Source organism: Clupea harengus, chromosome 13 (assembly GCF_900700415.2).
Source record: "Clupea harengus chromosome 13, Ch_v2.0.2, whole genome shotgun sequence".
Taxonomy (NCBI): domain Eukaryota; kingdom Metazoa; phylum Chordata; class Actinopteri; order Clupeiformes; family Clupeidae; genus Clupea; species Clupea harengus.
The window spans coordinates 25,254,376-25,276,875 of record NC_045164.1 but is presented as its reverse complement, the minus strand read 5'-3'; the positions used below and the strand labels follow the sequence as shown (position 1 = coordinate 25,276,875).

General features: G+C 48.9%; 1 protein-coding gene across 4 annotated transcripts in view; it reads left to right on the top strand.

Moving 5' to 3' along the window:
* The window catches only part of slit1a (slit homolog 1a (Drosophila)), a 116,698-nt gene that overhangs the window by 58,746 nt on the left and 35,452 nt on the right, over positions 1 to 22,500 (top strand). For all 4 annotated transcript variants that reach the window (XM_031579007.2, XM_031579006.2, XM_031579008.2 and 1 more), the window contains exons 5-9: positions 5,646 to 5,717; positions 6,541 to 6,612; positions 8,050 to 8,121; positions 9,614 to 9,777; positions 15,495 to 15,642. In XM_031579007.2, the coding sequence (XP_031434867.1) occupies positions 5,646 to 5,717; positions 6,541 to 6,612; positions 8,050 to 8,121; positions 9,614 to 9,777; positions 15,495 to 15,642 (528 nt within the window). The remainder of the gene's footprint in view (positions 1 to 5,645; positions 5,718 to 6,540; positions 6,613 to 8,049; positions 8,122 to 9,613; positions 9,778 to 15,494; positions 15,643 to 22,500) is intronic.

Genomic DNA, 22,500 nt, shown 5'->3' with positions numbered 1-22,500 from the left:
GTCCAGTCTCAGGAGCTCTCAGAAGGACTCTCCTCACGGAGCCAAACACGGGGCTGTGCTCGCTGTCTAAATGTGCTACATGTCAAGGCCTTGGAGACGTCGGACACATACACTCACTCTGTGCTGTGAAATAATATAGCCTTGCTATCTCTATGCTTTCCTATCACTGTTTGAGAGTCACAGTGTACCTGCCCTCACTTATTATCTCGCCTTAGTCTATTTTGTAAGTGTTTTCTACTCCCTTATATCTTCTATTTTCACTTTTAATGTAATGTTAATGTACACAGTATATCTCCACATTGGCTCTATTTGCAGATTATGCTGAGTCAGAGCATGAAAGCTTTTCTTCCTTTCCTCGTCACATTTTTTTTGTCTTCTCTTTGGCCGTCGAAAAACACTCCATTGTCATCACCACGATCTGCCTGGATCGTGTGGTAGCAAATTGCATGGTGTTAAGCCTAAAGACAGTTTTGGTGTGCACAATCCCACTACGTACAAGCATACCGACATCTCAGCGCGCTCCGTCCTTTCCCCTTCACAATTTATGGGAATGTGTGACTGTTGTGAAATGGTGAGGAAATCAATGGCCTCTATTGTGCTGCGGTAAACGCTCAGCCAGCACTGCGGTTACTGTATTCTCCGGGAGTCCGTGGGAGCCCCTTAGGAATAGCCCGAGTCTGCTTACACACACACACGCACACACACACACACACACACACACACACACACACACACACACACACACACACACACACACACACACACACAGCCCCTTAGGAATAGCCCGAGTCTGCTTACCAATCCCAAAGGCAGATCTCAGTTAGGCTCCGGGCTAGCACCGGCGTCTGGATTAGTAAAGAGGAGGAAGATGTGAAGATATTTTAAAAGGGCTTGAGATAAGATACAATCAAAGGTTAATGGCCTGGATCAAGCAGCAACTTTCATTATAAACACTGCTATAAGCTCTTAATGGGGGTCTAGAGCAATGCTTGCAACATGCACAGAGCTGTAATTACAGCGAGCGAGGAGAGTTTGTCAAGAAAGGTTACTGAGCCTCGCAGACTGTCTCAATACGCTAATTCCTTCCAGGGCCCGGGCTTTGGTGTTCCCGCCGCCAAGAGTGCATTTCCTGGGACAGATTAAGTGGAATTAGTCGGCTTTTGGTTCAGGACAGACTAATGTCCTCTCAAGATGGCGATTTCGTTAAGATCGAGTCGTCTAACGACTACTGAAAACACGTGTGTTGACTTCATTGTGACGGCCCCCGAAAAGGAATGAGCTGTGAACTACATGAAAGATGGACAGTTGCAAACGTGCAATTTGCAAACACGGTCTCTGTGACCTGGCTTTCGTAAAATCATGGAGTGTGATGCACAGCTTTGGCTCTGAGGGGTAAATCCAGACCAGGTTTCCCTGACACACCTACGGGTGACTGGCAGCTGCAGGCCTCTGGAAACAAAGGCCACAAAGTGTTTTTCGCCCCTTATGAGGCTTGCCTTATTACCCGTGCTTGATAATGATTGGAGCGACGCTTACGTGGAGCAGGCCCTTCGGCCTTTAGAGTGGACTGGAAACCGGTCTGTGGGCTTCGGGTCACTGACTTTGGTCTCGTTAAGGAGCGGAGGTGTCGTTGTGTGGGAGGGGGCCCGTGTCTCAGCTGTGAGGGCCAGAGTGGCTGAACTAAAGAGAGCGGGGGCCACCGTCGTAAACACACGCATCTCTGGCTTTGTCTCCGCCTGAGTGCCCGAACCTTCAGCGGGGGACGGAAGGTGAAAATCAATCTGGCCGATACGTGCTGATGCGAACGAATCGGTGGCCTGGGTAAATTCCACAGGGTAATTACAAGCATTTACAAGACAAGGGGGGAAAAGCGGGTAGTGAGGGTGTTGGTGGGGGGGGTAACTACGGCAACATTGCGGCGGTGGCTGGTGGTGTGACTTACCGCTGTCTGCTGTTGTTTTCCAGAACGGGGATCTGATAACCTCTGGGCCCCTTGTCTGGCGAAAGCCCGCGGGGGACCGCCACTCCGAAAAACTCCTTCCAGCCCCAATTAGTTCTGCTCTCTTTGTGCCCTCTCATTTGCGGGGAGGGGAGGGGGGGGGGGGGGGGGGGGCGCCACGGACCACCTCTTCAAGGAGCATGCTTTAGGGTCTGCTGACAGGAATGCGCTTTTAGAACATGCATTTAGAAGTGCAGGCACCAGCAGCAATCTATTCCCATACTTTACCCCCCAACACACACACACACACACACACACACATACACACACACACACAGTTTCCCTGAAACAGAAATAAACAGACATGAACTAGAGAGGAGAAAATGACCACCTCTTTTTGTGAAAAAGAAAAGTATGCATGAAATATCTTAGTGGGTGCGTTATGTCAGCGTAACAACTTGTGTCGCCACGGCGCTGTTCTTTGCCGCGTATAGCTGCTGGTTTTGGGCCAGCATCCAGAACCTTCCTGCAGCGGACATTCCACAAGCATCATGGTTAATATCCGAGGCAGGGAGAAAGCCAACATGTCTCTCTGCGGTCGACTTCATATGTACTCATCACTACATCAAATGGGATCAATTTCTCAGCGTGACTCCACTCCTGGATCGGGGATTGCAACACTGATAGTCTGAAGGTAGCTCGAGTGGAGATTGTTCCAGAAGAAACGCCCCACCGTCCAACAATGTAAAACACATCATGGTCACCCACAGCAATGGCTTGTTTTGCTTTTTTAATACGTGTAAATTCAGAAATGTGGAGCTGCTAAATTTAATATTCCTCTGGAGCTGGAGCTGGCGCTTCAATGGCCCGGCCAGTAAATCCTTAAAGAGCGCAGTCACAGAGCCCCCAAACCCCAAACCATGACAATTATTCCATTATGCGTTAGAGAGAGAGAGAGAGAGAGAGAGAGAGAGAGAGGGCCTGGCGGAAGCAGACGCCACATCATTTAGGACCTCAGCCTTCTCATTAGTCATTTCCAAGACACACAATTAGCCCCCCGCGATTCCAAATCTTAATCCACTCAAATCAACATGCCTAAACCATTGTAAGCTCCAGCCAATCGCTTTAGAGCATGCTAACAGGATTTAGGATGCTAATTTTGTATATTCAGTGGATTGCATATTCAGATTTGGGTAGATCGGCGCTTTCCCCCTCTATTCCTGTCTGTCTGCACACACACAGTACTATAACATTTGTCCACACGAACAAAATGAATGTATCTGGTATCTTTACCCCAAAAAATAACATGCCTTAAAAGATAAGAACAAGCATTTTCTTGTACTTAGCAGAGAGTTTTCTAGCGCAGTGAATAACTCTTCCTCCCACCCCTCTCACGCAACTATTTTTCCCCTCCAGTTGTCACTGTTTGTATGATAAGTGCAAGATGTGTCCATAAAACCCGAGCAAACCCTAACTCCTGTGGGTGCTTACTGTCTGCAGCGTGGAGGGAAAGACAAACAACTGCACAGAAAGCAAAAGCTTTTTACTGCGTTCCAAGAAAATAATGAAAAATGACTTCAAAATATGTGGTGGGACAGTGAAGACGTACACTAAAGATTTGAAAATGAAACACACACACACACACACACACACACACACACACACACACACACACAAACACACTCGCTACATATAACAGATGCCTTCAAAAATGTAATTCATTTCCCATTTGTGTATCAGATTATAATGAGGCGAATGAAAAGAACATTTGCTGGATTGATATATGCGTGAGCAGATGCTGGTCTGGTCTGTTCTGCTACCCCCCTGCTGCGCTCAAATCATCCCTTGTAGTTTCTGGATCCCCTGTCTGGCCCCCTCATCATGGCAACTCTATTGTAAATAGTTGACTTGTCCTTCTAGTCCAGCTGCGATTCCCATGCTAACTAAAACATCACATGCTTTTAGTGTGTGTGTGTGTGTGTGTGTGTGTGTGTGTGTGTGTGTGTGTGTGTGGTGGAAAAACCAGCCCAAGGACAGTCGTGCAGATAGAACGAGTTCATTAATACGTCATTGTGAGGCCGTATTTATTTTCTTTGTTGAACGTAAGCCAGCTAAGCTGATGTCAATGTGAGAGGAATGTGCTGTCGTTAAGATCATTGAATGTCTCCTCCAGTAGTTGATTTAAGGTGACTGCTTTCAATGTATCATTTACCCCCTTTTCCTACGCCAAGTCATGTTAAACACACATTCATAATTCACCACGATCAGCCTAAAGAATGAAACAAGATGCAACAAGTTGTATCATCTGCTAATACAACATTCACGAGACGTTGGCTTTTGGTGGTTCTCTCCCGCACGGTGTGTGTGTGTGTGCATGTCGAAACAGTATTTGGGAGACATTTCTCTCCTGTGAGACTGGGTCGACGTTGAACGTGACTGTAATGCACACCCAAACAAACAGAAGAATCAAATGTGCAAAAATTCCATTGTTAATTGCAACATGCTCGCAGCAATCCCTGGCACACTTGTTTTAATTGCTGCTCTACCGTGAAGACCGAACCACCCAGTGATTTGATAGATTCCACAGAACAGTCATTGTGGCACCGACATTTTAATCTCTTTAACTCTGTCTGAGGATTAATAAATCACTGGGGAAATATGCTTGAGAGTGCGAGGCGCTCGTTGAACCGGTGTATTGTGGAAGCGTGCTGTGGATGTCTGGCTTTGACGTGAAAAGTGGTGACTGCATTGGCATTGGGTGTTACCAGTGAGATCTCTGCTGTTCAAAAGGGTTGCGTTGTTATGCGTCTAACTCCGTAAGATTGATGTGAAGGTCTGGAGCATATGATTGAGTGCCTTGTGAAGGCATAGATTGCAGTATTCATTGCATTTGCTTGCGGTATGTGCAATGCTCTATGCTGAGCTAGACGAATATGTATATATGCTGCAGCGCTTTGGAACGTTTTTACCTTTTTATGTTAAAGTTGGTTGAAGAGGAAGATTTTCTCCATTCTAAGAGTATGAAGGCCAGTGTTTAGTGTCCAAACAAAAGCTAAACATGCTAATTAAACTCATTTTCCCTCCTCTCCCTCATACTCAATCTCTCTATCCCTCCCATCTACTTTCTCTATCCTCTCGCTCGCCGCAAATACTTCCATCAATGGCCTTTGTAAGCTCGCCCAATTGCATCTATCCCATCAATCTTGAAGGGACCCCACACTGGAGCCTCTTGTAATTGGTGTTTTGCATGTTTGTCTGACAACTGAAAGATTTCAAGTGGAAAAAAATGCTGGCACGTACCGCTACTTAGATATGACTTGAATGCAGGCTATGCTGCCCCGAGATCGTGAATAATTTTAAAGACTCCTTTTTTTGGGCCGCTGACAGATTTTTAAATGTCTTTGTTCAAGTTTGGGGGGAAGCAAAACCACTCGTGTCTCACACAATCTTTCAAACACAGGCATTTTCTGTTTGGCGGTCAGATCATTACCCCTGGAGGAAATTGCTTGAGGGCTAGAAGAGAATTCCAGCTCTACCACTCAATATTGTATACTGTATATAAAGTGCTAATGATGATAGGAGACCTCAAACAGTTTTCTATTGTGTGTGTCTGAAGCCATTGCTGATTCTTATTGTGTGTGTCTGTGTGTGTGTGTGTGTGTGTGTGTCAAGTCGTGACTGATGTAATGCTTTTTTTTCTCTGCAGGGATCTAAGTGAGAACTTCATCCAGGCCATTCCCAGGAAGGCCTTCCGTGGGGCCACAGACATTAAGAACCTGTAAGTGCTTCCCTTTACGATTGTATAAGCATCACGATTCAGTGCTTTTAAAAGACAGCCTTTAGGCTCACCGCTGTCCTCTTATGTAAATAACGAGTCTGTCGCCCTTTTGGGTGTGCGGGCCTGTGTCCCGGTGACAGGGAGGCATTGATTGACATTGAGCCGCATGCTTTTGATTCTTCTTTGGGGCTCGAATAGCCCTGTTCTATCTGATCTGCTGAGGTCTCGTCCAAGATCAATTCTCAGGGAGTGCATCTCGCGGAGCAGAGCATACATCATCCATTTCCCCCTGACTTCACGGACGAGTGCACACTTGTCATCGGAGAAGCTGCCTCCGATTTCACCCCTGTCTCACCGGAGTCCTTCTTTTTCATGTCGTCTGAGTCGAATAACTGGAGCAGACGTACCACCCCCCTAGTCTCAGCCCCCCCCCCAACCCCAACACACACTCACACACACAAACACACACACACACACACCCCCCCCCCCCCCTTCCTATCCCTCTCCCTGTCAACCTCCCCTCAGGTTTTCTCATACACCCGCCCGCGCTTATGTGATCAACAGCGACAGCCGTATATCGCTATCGACTTCAGTAGGCACGGTGCAGTGACTGTACCTCACTCCGAGTCAATACTTACAGCTTGCTTATGGGAATGATTACCATTGTGCACCGCAGCAGTAATCACGGCCCCGGCGAGCGGTGGATGGGAACCGTGTTGCCGTAATTGCCCCCGTCTCGAGTATATTGGAACAGCTCATGTTTATCGATTCGGGGCCCGGGCGAATAACACAATCACTCTTCCTCGTGTTCCTTTCATTGCAGTCAGCTGGACAAGAATCACATCGCCTGCATCGAGGACGGCGCCTTCCGAGCACTGCGGGGCCTGGAGGTTTTGTGAGTATCCGACTTGCCAGCCTACACCACCACCATAAACAGCGACCACCATCACAAAAAAACAACCACAGCCCCCCCCCCAAACACACACACACACACACACACACACACACACACACACCTCCCCATCTCATCTCATTATCTGAAAGCACTTTATGAAATTAAGAGAGTGACACTGCACTAATAACTGCCACTGACATAAAGATCTCAGGGCTCACGCCTCCATGCGCCCAAAGGGCTTTAATCATCGGCATGGACCATTAATTTAGGTGGGGCCCGAGGAGGAGATTGGAATGCGACCGAGATGTGAAATATGCATATGGCTTTGTGATGGCTGCTTGTTTATGACGGAGGCGGGGAGGAGTGGGGGAGGCCCTTTGGGAAGCAGGGCCAGGGAGGTGCCTGATTGAAATGACCCGCTCGGCGCAAAGCACAGCTGGGACCCAAGGAGCGGGAGGGGCCTGGCTGTCACCCCCCCCCCCCCCTCCAACGAGTCCTGAGAGAATCACCTGCATCTGACTGACTGCCAGTTACTGTGCACACAAAGACGTCACCCAACAGAACAACATACCCCATGCATGTAGGAGTCTCAGGGGCAGATGTACGTACGTACGTTAGAGAGTACAACGAAAACAGCCACTCGACTCGGCCAGTCCGCAGAAAGCGCACGCTATGCTTTTCAGTTTACATTGAATGCACTAAACCTGTGGCTGATCGCATTTTCATTCATACAAAAGAATACGTATCAGTCACTCCTTGCAGAATGCTGTTTTAGCGGTCTGTCCATATATGCCATGCCAAAATGATGCCGGAATTATGCCTAAAACGGGCACTAACGCGTTAGTACATCTGCCCATCAGTGTGTAGGGGACCTATAGGGGAAATTGGTTGGTAAAGCACAGTCGTTGTATAGTGGTGGTATAGGCAGCAGAGGCCATGTCAGTACTGCAGGCAGCTTCAGAGGAAGAAGTATAACTCTATAACTCTGTGGGTTGGGTTGGGCTCCCTCTTCTCTGTATCTGCGTGGGTGGAGGATGGCTCTCCCCGTGGGGTGACACTGACAGAAAAAGAGAAGGAACAAGAGGAAGAAAGGAGGGAAAGGAAGAGAAACGGAAAAGGTGCCGCAAAGGTAGAGGGTGGGTGGCAGGATGAGAAGACACTAGCAGGATGGGAACTCTCCCCCGGCATGGGCAGAGGGAAGGGGAGCGCGTGCTGGTCTCCCCCGGCATGGGCAGAGGGAAGGGGAGCGCGTGCTGGTCTCCCCCGGCATGGGCAGAGGGAAGGGGAGCGCGTGCTGGTCTCCCCCGGCATGGGCAGAGGAAGGGGGAGCGCGTGCTGGTAGGAGAGAGAGAGAGAGTTTCACACTAACAGGCCTTAGGGCCAGATGATTCACTCGTCTTAATTGTTATGTTCTCTTCTTCCCTGTGTGCTCCGCAGAACCCTGAACAACAACAACATCAGCAGTATCCCCGTCTCCAGTTTCAACCACATGCCCAAGCTGCGGACATTGTGAGTTCCGCTAACCGACCTCCCCCGAGTTTCATTGCTAGTGTCATCGCTTATTTTCCATCGCTGCACAACACACATGCACTAAACACGCAACACGCCCTCTCATTCTCAACAGATCATTAAGTGCTTTAGCTTGACCTTATTTAAGGCTTGTTGTTGCAGAACCAAAGAAGTAGCCCCCCCAAATAGATCCATTTTTCTGCCTAAATCTCCGTGTCCTTTTTGAACATGCAGAAAGTAGTCGCTGCCAGTGGGTGAGGAAAAAAATTGACGAGAGTTAAAATTAAAAACAAGAAGTAAAACAAACAAATAAAAAGTTTTCAAACTTGATGGCATCAAAAGGCATTTATTTCGCTGCCTGGCTCAATTTCCCAGCTCATTGTCTGCAGAGCCTAAAAGAGAGGAGCTAAAGTTATCATTGAAGATTAGGGCAATTACATTAAGCCAAACTCCAAGCCGCAACGGGGTTTTATGACATCTTATATACCCAGTGACCTCCATCTTTTTAGTACACTCAGCGGGCTACAGTGTAGCAGGCGAAACCACGGAGGTCCCATGCTGGTTATATCCAACTAGACACACACACACACACACACACACACACACACACACACACACACACACACACACACACACACTGTGTCATTCCTTGCAATTTTGGTGGCTAGCCATAGCCCACATTTGGGTTTGCAGGCCCGCCAGAGACCATTTCCTCAGTCGATCCGAGGAACACTCAGAACAACTGTCCCAGAAATAAATACCCCCACAAACCTATTGTCTAAATATATTTACAAAATGTGCAAGCATGTATGAATTAAAACAATTATGTTGGCAAAAACTCTCTTACAATCACCACAGTTTTGATGCTCGTCTGGGTTTTTTTTTATTTGCCATGGTTTTGGAGCTCTGGGCGGCTTATGGGAGCCCGGAGCGAGAAATGGCTGCAGTTTCCACAGTTATATTCGGAGATGAACATTCCTGGTTTTGTCAAAGATGTGGAAAGATAATGGCGTTGAGGAAGAATGGATCATAATGGTTTTAATGGGAACCAGGCCCTGGGGGGTTATAGTTTTCGTATGGCTCCGGCGGCCATTTCTACTGACAGGAACATAAGAGGTTTTGGCTGATTCCACCCGTCGGGAACAAGACGCCACGCTGCACATTCCTTAGGGATTGCACAGGTAGTGGAAAACATGCAGAACACTATCAAATAACAAATTAGGATTCGGAAGGAAAGAAATCTCACGGGTATCAGCATTGTGACACATGATTAATGTAATGTAACGTGAAATATTAATGAATCTCTCAGATTGCAAAATGTGATCAAATTGTTACAGATGATGCCGTTATTTCCATAACTTTACATAAAAAATACAGAACAGTGTTTATTTATTGCATTTATGAATGAGGTTTACTCTTAAATTATAGCAGGTAAATTATGTGTGTGTTTTTTCATAATGAATTATCAAATGATCAAATATCTTCTCTCCAGCCGCCTCCACTCCAACAACCTGCACTGCGACTGCCACCTGTCCTGGTTGGCCCAGTGGCTGCGCCAGAGACCCACGGTGGGCCTGTTCACCCAGTGCTCCGCCCCGGCCCCCCTCCGTGGCCTCAACGTGGCCGAGATCCAGAAGCACGAGTTCTCCTGCTCAGGTACGACCCTGCTAGGGTGGGGTGGGGTGGGGTGGGGGGGGGGGGGGGGGAGAACATCATGACGGTTGTTGTACATTTCACCTCACTGTGTTCACTTCACACACACACACACACACACATACATACACACACACACACACACACACACACACACACACACACACACACACACACACACACACACACACACACACACACACACACCTCTCACTGCGGCTGTCTCCATCTACCCTTTCTGCCTGTCCCACATCACCCTGTCAGCTCTGTGAGAGGAGCAGCTAATCACACCTGACAGGCTGGGCCTGTGGGAGGGGGGGAGGTAGGCCCCGGTCTCTACTCTTTAAAGCGCTGGTCCTGTGGGAGGGGGTGGGGAGGGTGGGGGAGGTAGGCCCCGGTCTCTACTCTTTAAAGCGGCTCCAGGAGTTGGCAGGTCAGCTGCTCCTGTGAACGCTCAGTTGAAGGGCCCTCTGCAGTTTGCCGCCCGATTGATGGACCCCCCCGCCCCTGACAGCAAATACCCCCCCCCCTCCACTCTCATCCTCCCACACCTCGCTCGGGAGGCAGCTGGCAGAACAGCAGCCCCCCCACAACCCCCCCGCCCCGCCCCCCCCCGCCCTGACTCACATAAAAGAGATAGCACAAGCGTTTGACTCTCTGCCAGCGTTGGAGGTAATGCAGCCAAAGAGGCCAGATGGTGCGTTAGTCACTCCGAGGGGTGCAGGGTACCCTAACCTGTTAGGACTATCAGGGGCCGGTGTGTGTGTGTGTGTGTGTGTGTGTGTGTGTGTGTGTGTGTGTGTGTGTGTGTGTGTGTGTGTGTGTGTGTGTGTGTGTGTGTGTGTGTCTGTGTGTGTGTGTGTGTGTGTGTGTCTGAGTGTGTGTGTGTGTGTGTGTGTGTGTGTGCAGATGTTGCATGGGAACCAGCATGGCCGACAAGGTCATCTCCATGCAGCTGTGGGTGCAGGTGTGGGTTCAGGATCAGGGTTCTCAGCTTGGGCCTGAGTCGCCGAGCACACGCCTGAGAAGAGAAGAGCTCCTCAGTGCCGCTGCTATCTTTGCCCCAGCGTGTCCTCTCCTCGGGTGCCCAGTGCTGCTATCTTTGCCCCAGCATGTCCCCTCCTCTGCTGCCCAGTGCTGCTATCTTTGCCCCAGCGTGTCCTCTCCTCTGGTGCCCAGTGCTGCTATCTTTGCCCCAGCATGTCCCCTCCTCTGGTGCCCAGTGCTGCTATCTTTGCCCCAGCGTGTCCCCTCCTCTGGTGCCCAGTGCTGCTATCTTTGCCCCAGCATGTCCCCTCCTCTGGTGCCCAGTGCTGCTATCTTTGCCCCAGCGTGTCCCCTCCTCTGGTGCCCAGTGCTGCTATCTTTGCCCCAGCATGTCCCCTCCTCTGGTGCCCAGTGCTGCTATCTTTGCCCCAGCGTGTCCCCTCCTCTGGTGCCCAGTGGTGGGCACGGATCCATCAGCCCCCCCCCCCCCCCCCCCCCTCAAGCCTGCAGCTGAGAACTCGTACCGTCGGAGCAGCCTGTTTCTGTCGGAGCGGATGTCTCCTCCTCCAGTGGCGGGATCCAAACGCAGCTGGCCTCCCCGCGAGCGCACGCACACACACACACACACACACACACACACACACACACACACACACACACACACACACACACACACACACACACACACACACACACACACACACACACACACACACAGGCTCCACTCAGAGGCAGGGTCCTCAGGAGACCTACTCCACTTACAGGGGGAAATGGGCACAGCGGCAGGCCGGCACATCAGTTGTGTTTAGGAGTGTCGGGGCAGTCGAGCGGAGTTTGGGGACCGGGACGAGGGGCAAGTCCCTTTTGTGAGGCGGCTGATTTCCATGCATCCATGTAGCATGACAGCGCATGAAGTATTCATCGACAGGGGGGTCGGGGGGGGGGGGGGGTCTCACCCAGTGGTGGAAGTGTGTCACTGCGGAGGAGGGCCGTGTGGCAGATATTGTTATTTTATTATTTATTTTTCAAAGTCATTAGAAGTGAGAGTATCAGTGTCTGTGTTATTTCAGCAAGGAAGGGTTGAATCCGGTGGAAAAATCACGCGATTTTAACATGATCAGATATCGTGAGCTATAAAATACAGGGTGTGTTGTTCCATTTTGGTTTGTTTTTCTGGAGCTTGTGTGACATCATCAGTGTTTTAACTGATATAGCATTACCTTTTACGAAAGTAGGCGCACTTCAAACGAATCACTATTCAGTCTTATTATTCCGTGTACTGTTACACCCCTGTGCTCAATCACTGGTCAGTATCCTTGCTCTTTGTGGGTGAGATGTGAGATAGAAAACTCTCACTCTGCAGTAAGTTTGGCAGCCCTGGGCTGGAAACAGAGCTACCCAGTGGGCTCCGACTGACGCAGAACAGCAGACTGGTCGATTACCCAGAGTCACACGATATTGTGTCAGAACGCCATGGCTGACGATGGGGAGTGCAGGCCTGGTGGCGCGAGTACTCTGCCTATTGAAACATCAGATTTGTCACTGGAGACCATCGATCAAAATTGTTTTCGAAATCCATGACAGTTGTTTATCGGATGTGAACAGAGCCTGTGAATGTGATCCAGGTCGAGCAGGACGAAGGTTGGTTTCACAGTGTTTTTTGGCCAGAAAAAAGACTAAATGTGTCCTTAATAACCGGCTGGGCCCTAAGAAAAAACACTCGGTATAATAAATGACAGACGTTAGTGCTCATCGGGAACCTTTTGACTTCTCGACAAAAGACAAAAAAAAAAGCGCTTCGAACAGTTCTTCGTAAGGAATTTGAGGCGGCCCAGTGTACTGCTGCTCTCACAAATATGTGCCGAGAGACGCACACAGAGCAGGGAACCACCAGAGGCCTGACCAGCGAGTGAACTCTCTGCGAGGCGATCATTAGAGAGTGCCTCGCTGGCACACAGTCGCATGTTCTCTGCTTTCGCTTGGAGGAGGGGATGGGGGGGGGGGGGTGCGTATCAGTGCCGGGACACCTGCGTGGGATTTTGGGGGCGTGGGTGGAGGGAGGGGTGATGGAGGCACGTGGTGCTGGTGGAGGAGGAGGAGGAAGCGCGGAGGATGGAGGCTGACGGAGGAGAACTTCTCGGTCGGCTGCCCGCTGGTCCCCCCCCCGTCCTTCTCTTATTTCCTGTTTTGAGTCGACGAAGAGAGGAGGAGGAGGAGGAGGAGGAGGAGGAGGAGGAGGAGGAGAGTCGTTTGGTGCCGTTGCTAGCGAAACAAGAAATCTGCACAATAGTGGAAACACAGGCCTTTGCAGACTCACTCCCCCTCCCTGGACTACGATTGGAAAAAAAAATCGTTCTAATTACAGCGCACAACAGCTTGCCGTTCGACGCAAGAATAACCTTGCTCTCCCCAGTCGCCATCTCCTCATCATGTTCAATCATAAATGCTCTTATCGCAACCAAGGCAGCCAGCTCATTAGGGCAACTTTCCTCTACCTCCACTCACAAGATATCATTTATTCTCAATTTGTCGTAGACTAACATTATCTGTGTATCTCCATTATTCCATGTGACCCCAGAACACACCTCTGAGGTAAGTGAAGCACTTAAACGGCGGCCATTAAGTCAATGGGCCATGAGTTGGTGCCAGAATTTTAATAGTGCGGCACTCCAAGTGAGCCGAGAATGCACTGATACGGGAGGTCTCCTTGTCATGCATAAAGATACGGTAGACAGCAGCAGCAGTAGTAGACGTGTTAAGGCCTAGGACAGCAGGTCTTGTGCTAAGCATGTAAGTGCTTGGCCTTGTTTACGAACGGAACAGCCACAGCAATAGAGGACATGGGTTTACGTCTGACTTAGCAACGAGTTAATCCTGGGCTCTCTTGCGGGAGCGGCGTGGAAGTGCTGGAAATTCATTTTCATGCTCCCGCGGTCTGAGTTGTTAATCCCCGCTGAGAAGCCTCTGCCAGGCCGGCCTGGTATTTCTAGGATCACGACACTCTACTCACGCTAGTCCCTTTTTCGTCTGCTGGCCCTTTCTTATTCTGTCTCTCTCTCTCTCTTTTACTCACTCAGACTTTGCCCTTTTTCTTTTCCCAATTCTTGTTATTTATCTTCGACTTTCCCTCTCATTTCTGGCTATTCCTGTCTTCCTCTTCAGCTTCCTCCCTCTATCCCATCTCTCTCCCTCTCTCTTTGTCTAACTCTACTATTCTTTCTTTCCTCATCTCTCTCTTCGCCTCCTTTTCTTTTCACCTGCCCGGCTCTCGTCTTTCCCTATTCTTCTTGTTCTCTCTCTCTCTCTCTCTCTCCCTCTCTCTCTCTCTCTCTCCCTCTCCCTCTCTCTCTCTCTCTCTCTCCCTCTCTGTGTCCCTCTCTCTGTTCCTGTTTCCCAGGCAGCTCCTCTGGTCCCTGTGCTGAGGCCGCAGCACGCCATGCCGTCTCCCAGTCCGCTGGATGGGTTTCCAGTTATAAATAAACCAGTAGGCAGCCCCCTGTTGCAGCCAGCTAAACCAGAACTCAGAGAGAGCGCCAATCAAATATTCATGCTTTTCAAAAGAGAGAGAGAGAGAGAGAGAGAGAGAGAGAGAGAGAGAGTGAAAAAAACCCGAAATGAAACCCAAAACCCTGTAGATTTATAAGGCGGCAAGGCAAATTAGCACATTTAAAAGTCTGTTTTATTGCCTTTCTGGGTTAGGCTGCTGTGAATACTGTGGAGCGCATGCACTACTTCTGACAGAGTGAGAGTGTTATTGGAGAAAGAAAAAAAAGGTAACGGAGGAGAATGTCAAGGGAGGTGTATACGATATGCAAATGATGGTGCCTTTGGTTTCAAGAACAAGCGCAAGTGTAAGAATGAAAGAGCTGAACTTGCACAATTCAGAGTATTCCTGGCAGAAGTGCTTCACGGAGCACAAATCTAGTGATGCGCAACCAGATCAATGGATTAAATTAACAAGTCCTCCCCGCACACCCCATTACGTCGGGAGACATTTCTTATGACAGTCCTTAAGACAATCCTGAGGGAGTCCTCAACCCAAGAGTCCAAAATGGCTTCGGAAACACTACTTTATAATTGGCATCTATTATGGTGTTGTGTCAGGGTGATTTTAAATAATCGTGAACTGTAGATTGTAGCTCAGGTGCTTACGTAGGAAACACATCCCATCCCATCTGTGTCCAGAGAGGCACGTGAGGGATAATCTTCATGAACATGAAGAGAAGCTGTTTGTCCCCCTCACCCCCATTATGTCCGCGCTCCTGTACGGTTCTCATGACAACTCCCCCGAAGACCCTAATCTGATTTTTTTCTTGACCAATGAATCGGCACCATCAGCCGTTTTCCCAGAGTCCCTTGCGGCGCTGAAGGAGGCGTCACTTAACGCGGCACACGGCTCTGTGACCTTAAAGCGCCTCATCGCTTGACCCAAGGGTACACGTTGTATGGAACCCAGTGTACCAAGTGTGAATGCATGACACACACTTAACACACACACACACACACACACACACACACTAAACACACATCCCATTGTGAATTATTCACCAGTGTCAGGGTTAAAACCTCTTAAAAGTATGATTCCTGCCGCACGGCTCCTCTGCCATAGCAGTGAAAAGTAAAAGCTTTTACATCTCCGTGAAGCTGCATGTGAAGTGTTGCGTGTTTAGCCCTGCTCCCTTTAGCCATGTTGTTATCGCTGCTTTACCTGCGGTACCCTGTGTTCCCTCCAGGTCATGCGGAGAACGCCGGCGCCCCGTCCTGCAGCCTGTCGGCCGGCTCCTGCCCCGCCATGTGCACCTGCAGCAACAACATCGTGGACTGCCGGGGGAAGGGACTGACGGCCATCCCTGCCAACCTGCCCGACAACATGGCTGAGATGTGAGTAGAGCAGAGTCTCCCAGCTCAGCAAGATAGGGGAGGTGGGGGAGAGCGAAAGTACACAAAGAATAGGAAAGAGTGTGTGTGTGTGTGTGTGTGTGAGAGAGAGAGAGAGAGAGAGAGAGAGAGAGGAAAAGAAAAGAAAAGAGAGTCGAGAAAGAGAGAGGGGAAAGAAGAAACATAATCCCGGCCCCCCTGTAGTTTGTGTCAGGAGACCCCTGAGCTGATATATATTTTAAAGGCAGACCCGGGCTCTCCACATCTGCATGGCTCTCCCTCAAGCGTAACACAGTACATACTTATCCCCCAGAGGACACTGCACTTTTAAGGCCCATAGCATCTCACACACAGTACATACTTATCCCCCAGAGGACACTGCACTTTTAAGGCCCATGGCATCTCACTTACCCGCCCATGGGAGGCATTCATGTTAATGGCAGACTGAGACGGCGAGACTCATAATCACCATCTAGTCTGCAAGCAGGCTCTTTAGCGCGTTTATCCGCATACATCTGTTTCGGCATTAACCCATGCGACCCCAGATCCACAGACACTCATTCCGCCAATCCCTGGAATGCGTGCAGACGCACGTTAAACCAGCTGCGTCTGAGCATAAGGTGCCTGACATGTCAATCGACAGCCACCTTTCGACAGCTCCCCCGTGAAGGGTAATCACTATCACTAAAAATACAGATGCCCCCCGGACCTCTGTCTTTGTCTTAATTCTACACACATGGAGCGGTCGGAGGTGAGTGGGACTGAGTCTGTGCGGGGGATCTGACACCAGGACGAAGGCCCAATATCAATGGAAAGTGAGGTCTGTTCTGGGTGACCCCGGTGATGCAGACATGGTGAGATCATTGAAAAGTGGTGTGTGATAGGAATGGAGATGTCAGAAAACTTTGAGAGCTCGTTTTTACAGTTTGAGGACCCCCCACCACCCCCCAGGCCATCCCCAGGGTGTTCACATAAAAAAGGCAGTCTTGTATGGGAACAATAGCTTCCATCAGGAGGCACCTCACTCTCCATCAACACCTAACCTTCTATAAAATGATGGAACTGCTCGAATGCTCATACAAAACATTTTCATAATTCTTTACAGGGGATTTTGTTTATTTTGCATCCATGATATTTTCCATCCATGATCCGCTCTATTCTCACTGGATGTAGGCCGTTTGATTAGACTTAATGGACTCCTGTTTCTCAATATTTTTGAAAACTGAGAAATAACAGATATAAAGTTCATTCAGTATATCACTTCATGAGTCATAAGCAGGCAAGCGTGACTTAGACGATTTGAAATAGGAAAGACGACAAGCTGAGTTAGATGGTGACGGAAAACATTAAGCAAAGTTTGAACACCCTCTCAACACATTTCGAACACTTCTCATAGTTATGACCATAAAAAAGGTCTGATCTGTGACAGCCTGTATAAAATTCTACTAAAACAAAAGTAAACTAAGATCCAAGTGACGCTTCGCAAAGTTTCTCAGCGACCCCGTCGGCGGTGTGATATTATATATGTGATCTAAAACACTGAGCCCGACATGTGTGCCGTGGTTTCGCCGTCTCCGCTCGCAGCCAAGCGACCCAGTCAAGCTAACGTCACTCGTCGGCGTCCTCGCATATCCTGCCGGAGTCGCTGGGTGGCCATATTAGCACCTCATGTATCTGTCCGCACTTGGGCCGTCACAAAGGAAGCCATTGCGGCACATCCTCTGAAGAGCGGTCTCAGTTTCCCCCCTCATTGAGATGATATCAACACTGACACTGAAACTACAGCACCGCTGTTCTAATGGCAGTTTGGCCCCCCGCTTCGCTGCTTTGTTCTTTTGTCGGGGGGGGGGAAGAAGAAAAAAAAGCGGTTTGTTTTGTTCCGTTCACTCGCCTTTTTTTTTTTGTGTCCTCATATTTGGTGACACACGGATGACATTTTAACTTAATATGAGGTAATTGAGGCGAAAGTGTCATTTGTACGGCTCTTTGTTGAGGGCCAAGCCGCGGGCCCACACACATCCTCCTGGGGGTATCGGATCACAAAGGTGAGGGACACTCCCTAGCTCACCCCCCCCCCCCCCCCCCCACACCCCTCTGAAAAACTTTATCTACTTATCAAAAGGGGGACTTGAAGGCATGAGATGAGTGAACTCATTTTCTCATTTTGAGTTCTCAGAAAGAGGCCCGTTTAAAAATACACTCCCAGCATGGGTGTTCCTTAACAACCCTGACCTATTTTCAGCACTTTGGTGAGAGAGACGCTCGGGCGGGCGAGGAGAGAGAAAGTGGCACGAGAGTCCTGGCGGGGAGGGGTGGTGGTGGTGGTGGTGGTGGAGGGGGGGGCTCTTGTTTGATGTGTGCCTTGGCTGGTTCTACCCCCCATGCCCGGCAGTCACAAGTCCTCAGGGGGGGGGGGGGGGGGGGGGGGGGTCGTCGAAGGACCTGGGGGAGAGACGTGCCACAGACAGCCGCCACTCACAGAGAGGACCACCTTCATCTCTCTCTAAGGCACTGGCTGCTTTTGGGATGAGTTTAAAGCTGCTCCTCTTCCTCCTCCAGCTTTTAGACCCTTTATACCCCATATTTCAGCCGCAGACTGTTCATCCAGGTGTGTGTTCCTTCCACAGGCCGTTGTGCCCACCTCACTGAACATGACTTCTGTGACAAAAATGCCAAACACCCATTTCAGATGACATTTCTGTTGCCTATTCGGTATGCTGTAAATGGGTCCCCTCAGAGAAGGCATTACAGATCAACTGATGTAACACATGCTATCAAGTAGCTTTATCCCACCCTCAGTCATGGGTTGTAATCCTGTCAATGGAGATGAAAAATTGCAGTGAAATGTAACAGTTGTAGAAAACGAGAGGGGGTGAGAGAGGGAGAGAGAGAGGGAGAGAGAGAGAGTGGGAGAGAGAGAGAGAGGGTGAGATAGGGAGAGAGAGAGGGAGGGAGAGAGAGAGGGAGAGAGAGAGGGAGGGAGAGAGAGAGAGGGTGTGGAGGGATGGAAGGAGAGGAAAAAAAATAATGAAATAATAAACCAGCCTAACATTTTCAGATGTTGAACCGCCGTGAAGACAAAAGGCTCAAGATTAGCGTCTGTTCCTGGGAGTTTGCCGTTGAGTCGACGGCACTTTACAACGGCTGAGAGAAGCGTAGACATCCACCTTCCTCTCCTGCTCTTGTGTTTGAAGTTTTTTAATCACTCCACCAGTCTCCTTCCCCTCCTCCTGTGAACCACCCTCCCTGGTCCCAGCTTACCACTCCACTAGGGTAGAGTGTGTGTGTGTGTGTGTGTGTGTGTGTGTGTGTGTCTGTGTCTGTGTCTGTGTGTGTGTGTGTGTGTGTGTGTGTGTGTGTGTGTGTGTGTGTGTGTGTGTGTGTGTGTGTGTGTGTGTGTGTGTGTGTGTGTGAGCATTAATGTGTATGTGATTGTGTTTGTGTGTGTAGCTGAATGTAAGGGTGTTGGTTGTTTTTGTTTAGTTGTAGTTCTTGTTGTGGTTTTGCTACCCCCTGCCTATGAGGTGCAGTGTTTTTCTAAGGACTTTACTTCCTGATCAAATCAGTCTGAGTCACACCAAGAAGCCAGGCAGCGTCTCAGTCAAACGAGTAGCAGACTCATTTGGCCCTAACGAGCTGCAGAAGTTCTGCAGTCATTATACATTTTTTCTCCAATGGGAATTTGTAACATTTGCTCACTCTGAAGGATTTTTTCCCCCTCTGTTTTTAAGTGTGTGTGTGTGTGTGGGGGGGGTGTTACTGTGAATGTGAAGACTGGTTAAACACTTTGAAGCCTGTGATTTCTTCTTATTCTTCTTCTTCTTCCTCTTCTTCTTTTCAAGGAAAGAAGTTTCATGGTTGGACATCATTTGGCTCCTATTCTGCGTTTAGGTCTCTATTTAGACGTCCCGCGGATTTAGACGGTCGCTATTTTTTACCCAAGCAAATTGCGCTTGTGAGTGTGTCATTAAAATCTCTGTTATTATGTCTGCCTGGATCGTAGAAAGCCTTCGTCACAGCTTTGTATTAATCGAATAGTTAATGGCGTTAGTTGCTTCTGTATAATGAAACCCATGCTTACCGCTGATTAATGGGATCAGGTGCATTGATTATCCACCTTAGGGCTAGTTTAAAAGATTGTTCTTTTTTTTTTGCCTTCTCTTGATTGGAGCGGGCTGTCACTTTGTGGACGGAGGAATCAATCCCCAGTGTACTGCTTTGTGTGTGTGTGTGTGTGTGTGTGTGTGAAAGAGATAGAGAGGGGCTTTTGTCCCTGGGCCTAATCGATTCCAATCTGCCGCCTCCAGGCGCCCATATTCATCACCTGATCCCTGTTTCGTGAGCAGGCTGCTAGCCAGTGTGACTATTGATTTATATTTCTCTCTCTCTCTCTTTTTTTTGTCTGAGAAAGACACTGATGTCTATCCTGGGGCGCCTTGTCACACACACAAAAAAAAAGTCACACACTCAGTCATACACACTCCCTGACACATACACACACCCACGCATTTGTTGCTTGTACACTTTCGTAGACACACCATGCACTTACGCTTGCACATGCATGTGCACTTGTGCTCACACACACACACACACACACACACACACACACACACACACACACACACACACACACACACAGTGGTGGCACGCCAGTCTGAGCCTGAATCCTCTTCCCAGGGATCCACTCAGCCCAGACAGTTGATGAAAGGAGAACCTAAAGCCACTTGGCAACGCCGCCTGACTCATGGTGAAGACACACAAGCCACAGTGGCAGTGACACTGCAGTAAATCCAGCGCGACGTGCGCCCATAAATAAAGAGCGAGTAGCAGCGCCGCGAACATGACCACCGCAGGAATCTCTCGATATATCCCTGTGGTCAGGAATTGCTACAATCCAAAGAATTTAAATTGCATTGCTATATTTCTCCATAAGTGCATGTTTTTCTTTGAGGGGGAGGATGAGACTTAATTGAAAAATATTTGGACGTTGCAAAAAAACGCTATCGCCCCCCCCCCCCCCCCCCCCCCCCAGCTGACAAACAAAGTGGACAATAATGGGAGGGAATTTTTTTAAGGAAATGACTTTATTTTCAAGCTACTCCCTCTGAGCTGTCAAACTGACGTCGTCCAATAATGCCTATTTTATATTATTTTTGTAATATTTGATTCCCTCCTAAAAACTTTTAACATGGCCTTTTGGGCCATGATTACATTTTTTTTCGCCTCAATATCGATACAGTCTTCCCACTTTTACTGTATCCTGAACATTTCCGTTTGTGCGCTCGTATTTCTCTCTCATGATCGTACATTCCTCCTCTCACAGACGCTCTCACAACCCCAGCCACCTGACCGTGCCAACCTGCGTGCGCAGTGCATGTGCCCCTGGCTGCAGTGGATGCCGCTCTACCCCCAAGCAAGTCTGGTATTGGCGGGGGAAAAAAAATACTGTTTATTTTTAGGTCAGTTCACAGCTTTTAAAATTCCTGCCTTAATAAGGCTTAGGGGGGGGGATTGATTGAGCTGCAGTCTCGGAGGCAGCTGCCTATCCTGCTCTGCCGCTCTCGCTCGCTCGCTCGTTCGCTCGCTCTGGACGAGGCAAAGAGGGAAAAGAGTTAAATAAAATCACAACACAGTCCTGTTAGCTTCAGACCCTTAAAGCGCAGCAGAGCCCCCTTCACTACTGCTAATGGGATTTTCAGAGCAACGCAAAGAAGAAAGAAGGAAAAAAAAAGTCTTTATTACATCCCTAGACCTTTTTTTTTTGGGGGGCTTTTTTTTTTCTTCTCCAGCAACATCTGATGCTTATTATGGCTCGTGATTCCTGAAGCTTTCCACCGTGAATGGATCTCGCTTGACCGCCAGAGCCACACATGTGATTAATAAGGACGATCTGGGACTTCTGGCCCGAGGGGTCCAATGGCCGACGCAGCCTCGGTCTACGGACACACACACACTCATAGACACACACACACACAACCACACACACATACATACACACATATACACACACATACGCACATATATCGCTTACACACACATGCATACATACACACATACAGTATGTACACACATGCATATGCATGCGTACACACACATTTTTACATAAACACATCTACATATCTACACACACACACACACACACACACACACACACACACACACACACACACACACACACAAATCAAACGAAAACTTACACACAAGCACATTCTCAGGAACATATTTAAACAGGTGGAGCAGGCAGTAGCTGGAAGGGAAACAGGATTGAAACTGTGGATTTGAGCCCTGTGGGCCTAAATATGGAGGGATTATTGTGTGTGGCATGAAACTAATGCTCCTAATGGCCGTCTGTAAGTAGAAAATACTCCCAGAACCACTTGTGGTTTTTTAATATTCTCTTTAGCTGAACCATTTAAAGGACCGTGACTCTAAGCCACAAATGTGTAGAAGGGGGCTTTGGGAACCTCACTGTTCAACATGTTTTTGTTTTTCTCAGATGTGATCTTTTTCAGACTGCTGGACAGCAGGTTATTAGCAGTTTTATAGCGTTTGTGTTAGAAAGACTTAAAGGGTCAGTGTGTGTGAGTGAGTGAGTGAGTGAGTGAGTGAGTGTGTGTGTGTGTGTGTGTGTGTGTGTGTGTGTGTGTGTGTGTGTGTGTGTGTGTGTGTGTGTGTGTGTGTGTGTGTGTGTGTGTGTGTGTGTGTGTGTGTGTGTGTGTGCGTGCGTGCGTGCGTGCGTGCGTGCGTGCGTGCGCGTGCGTGTGTGTGTGACTGAAAACACAAGTGGCAGCCAGTTTGTAGGATTATAGACCTGACACCCAGCTTAGCCTTGCTGACAGAGTCACTTAACATGCCTGTTTC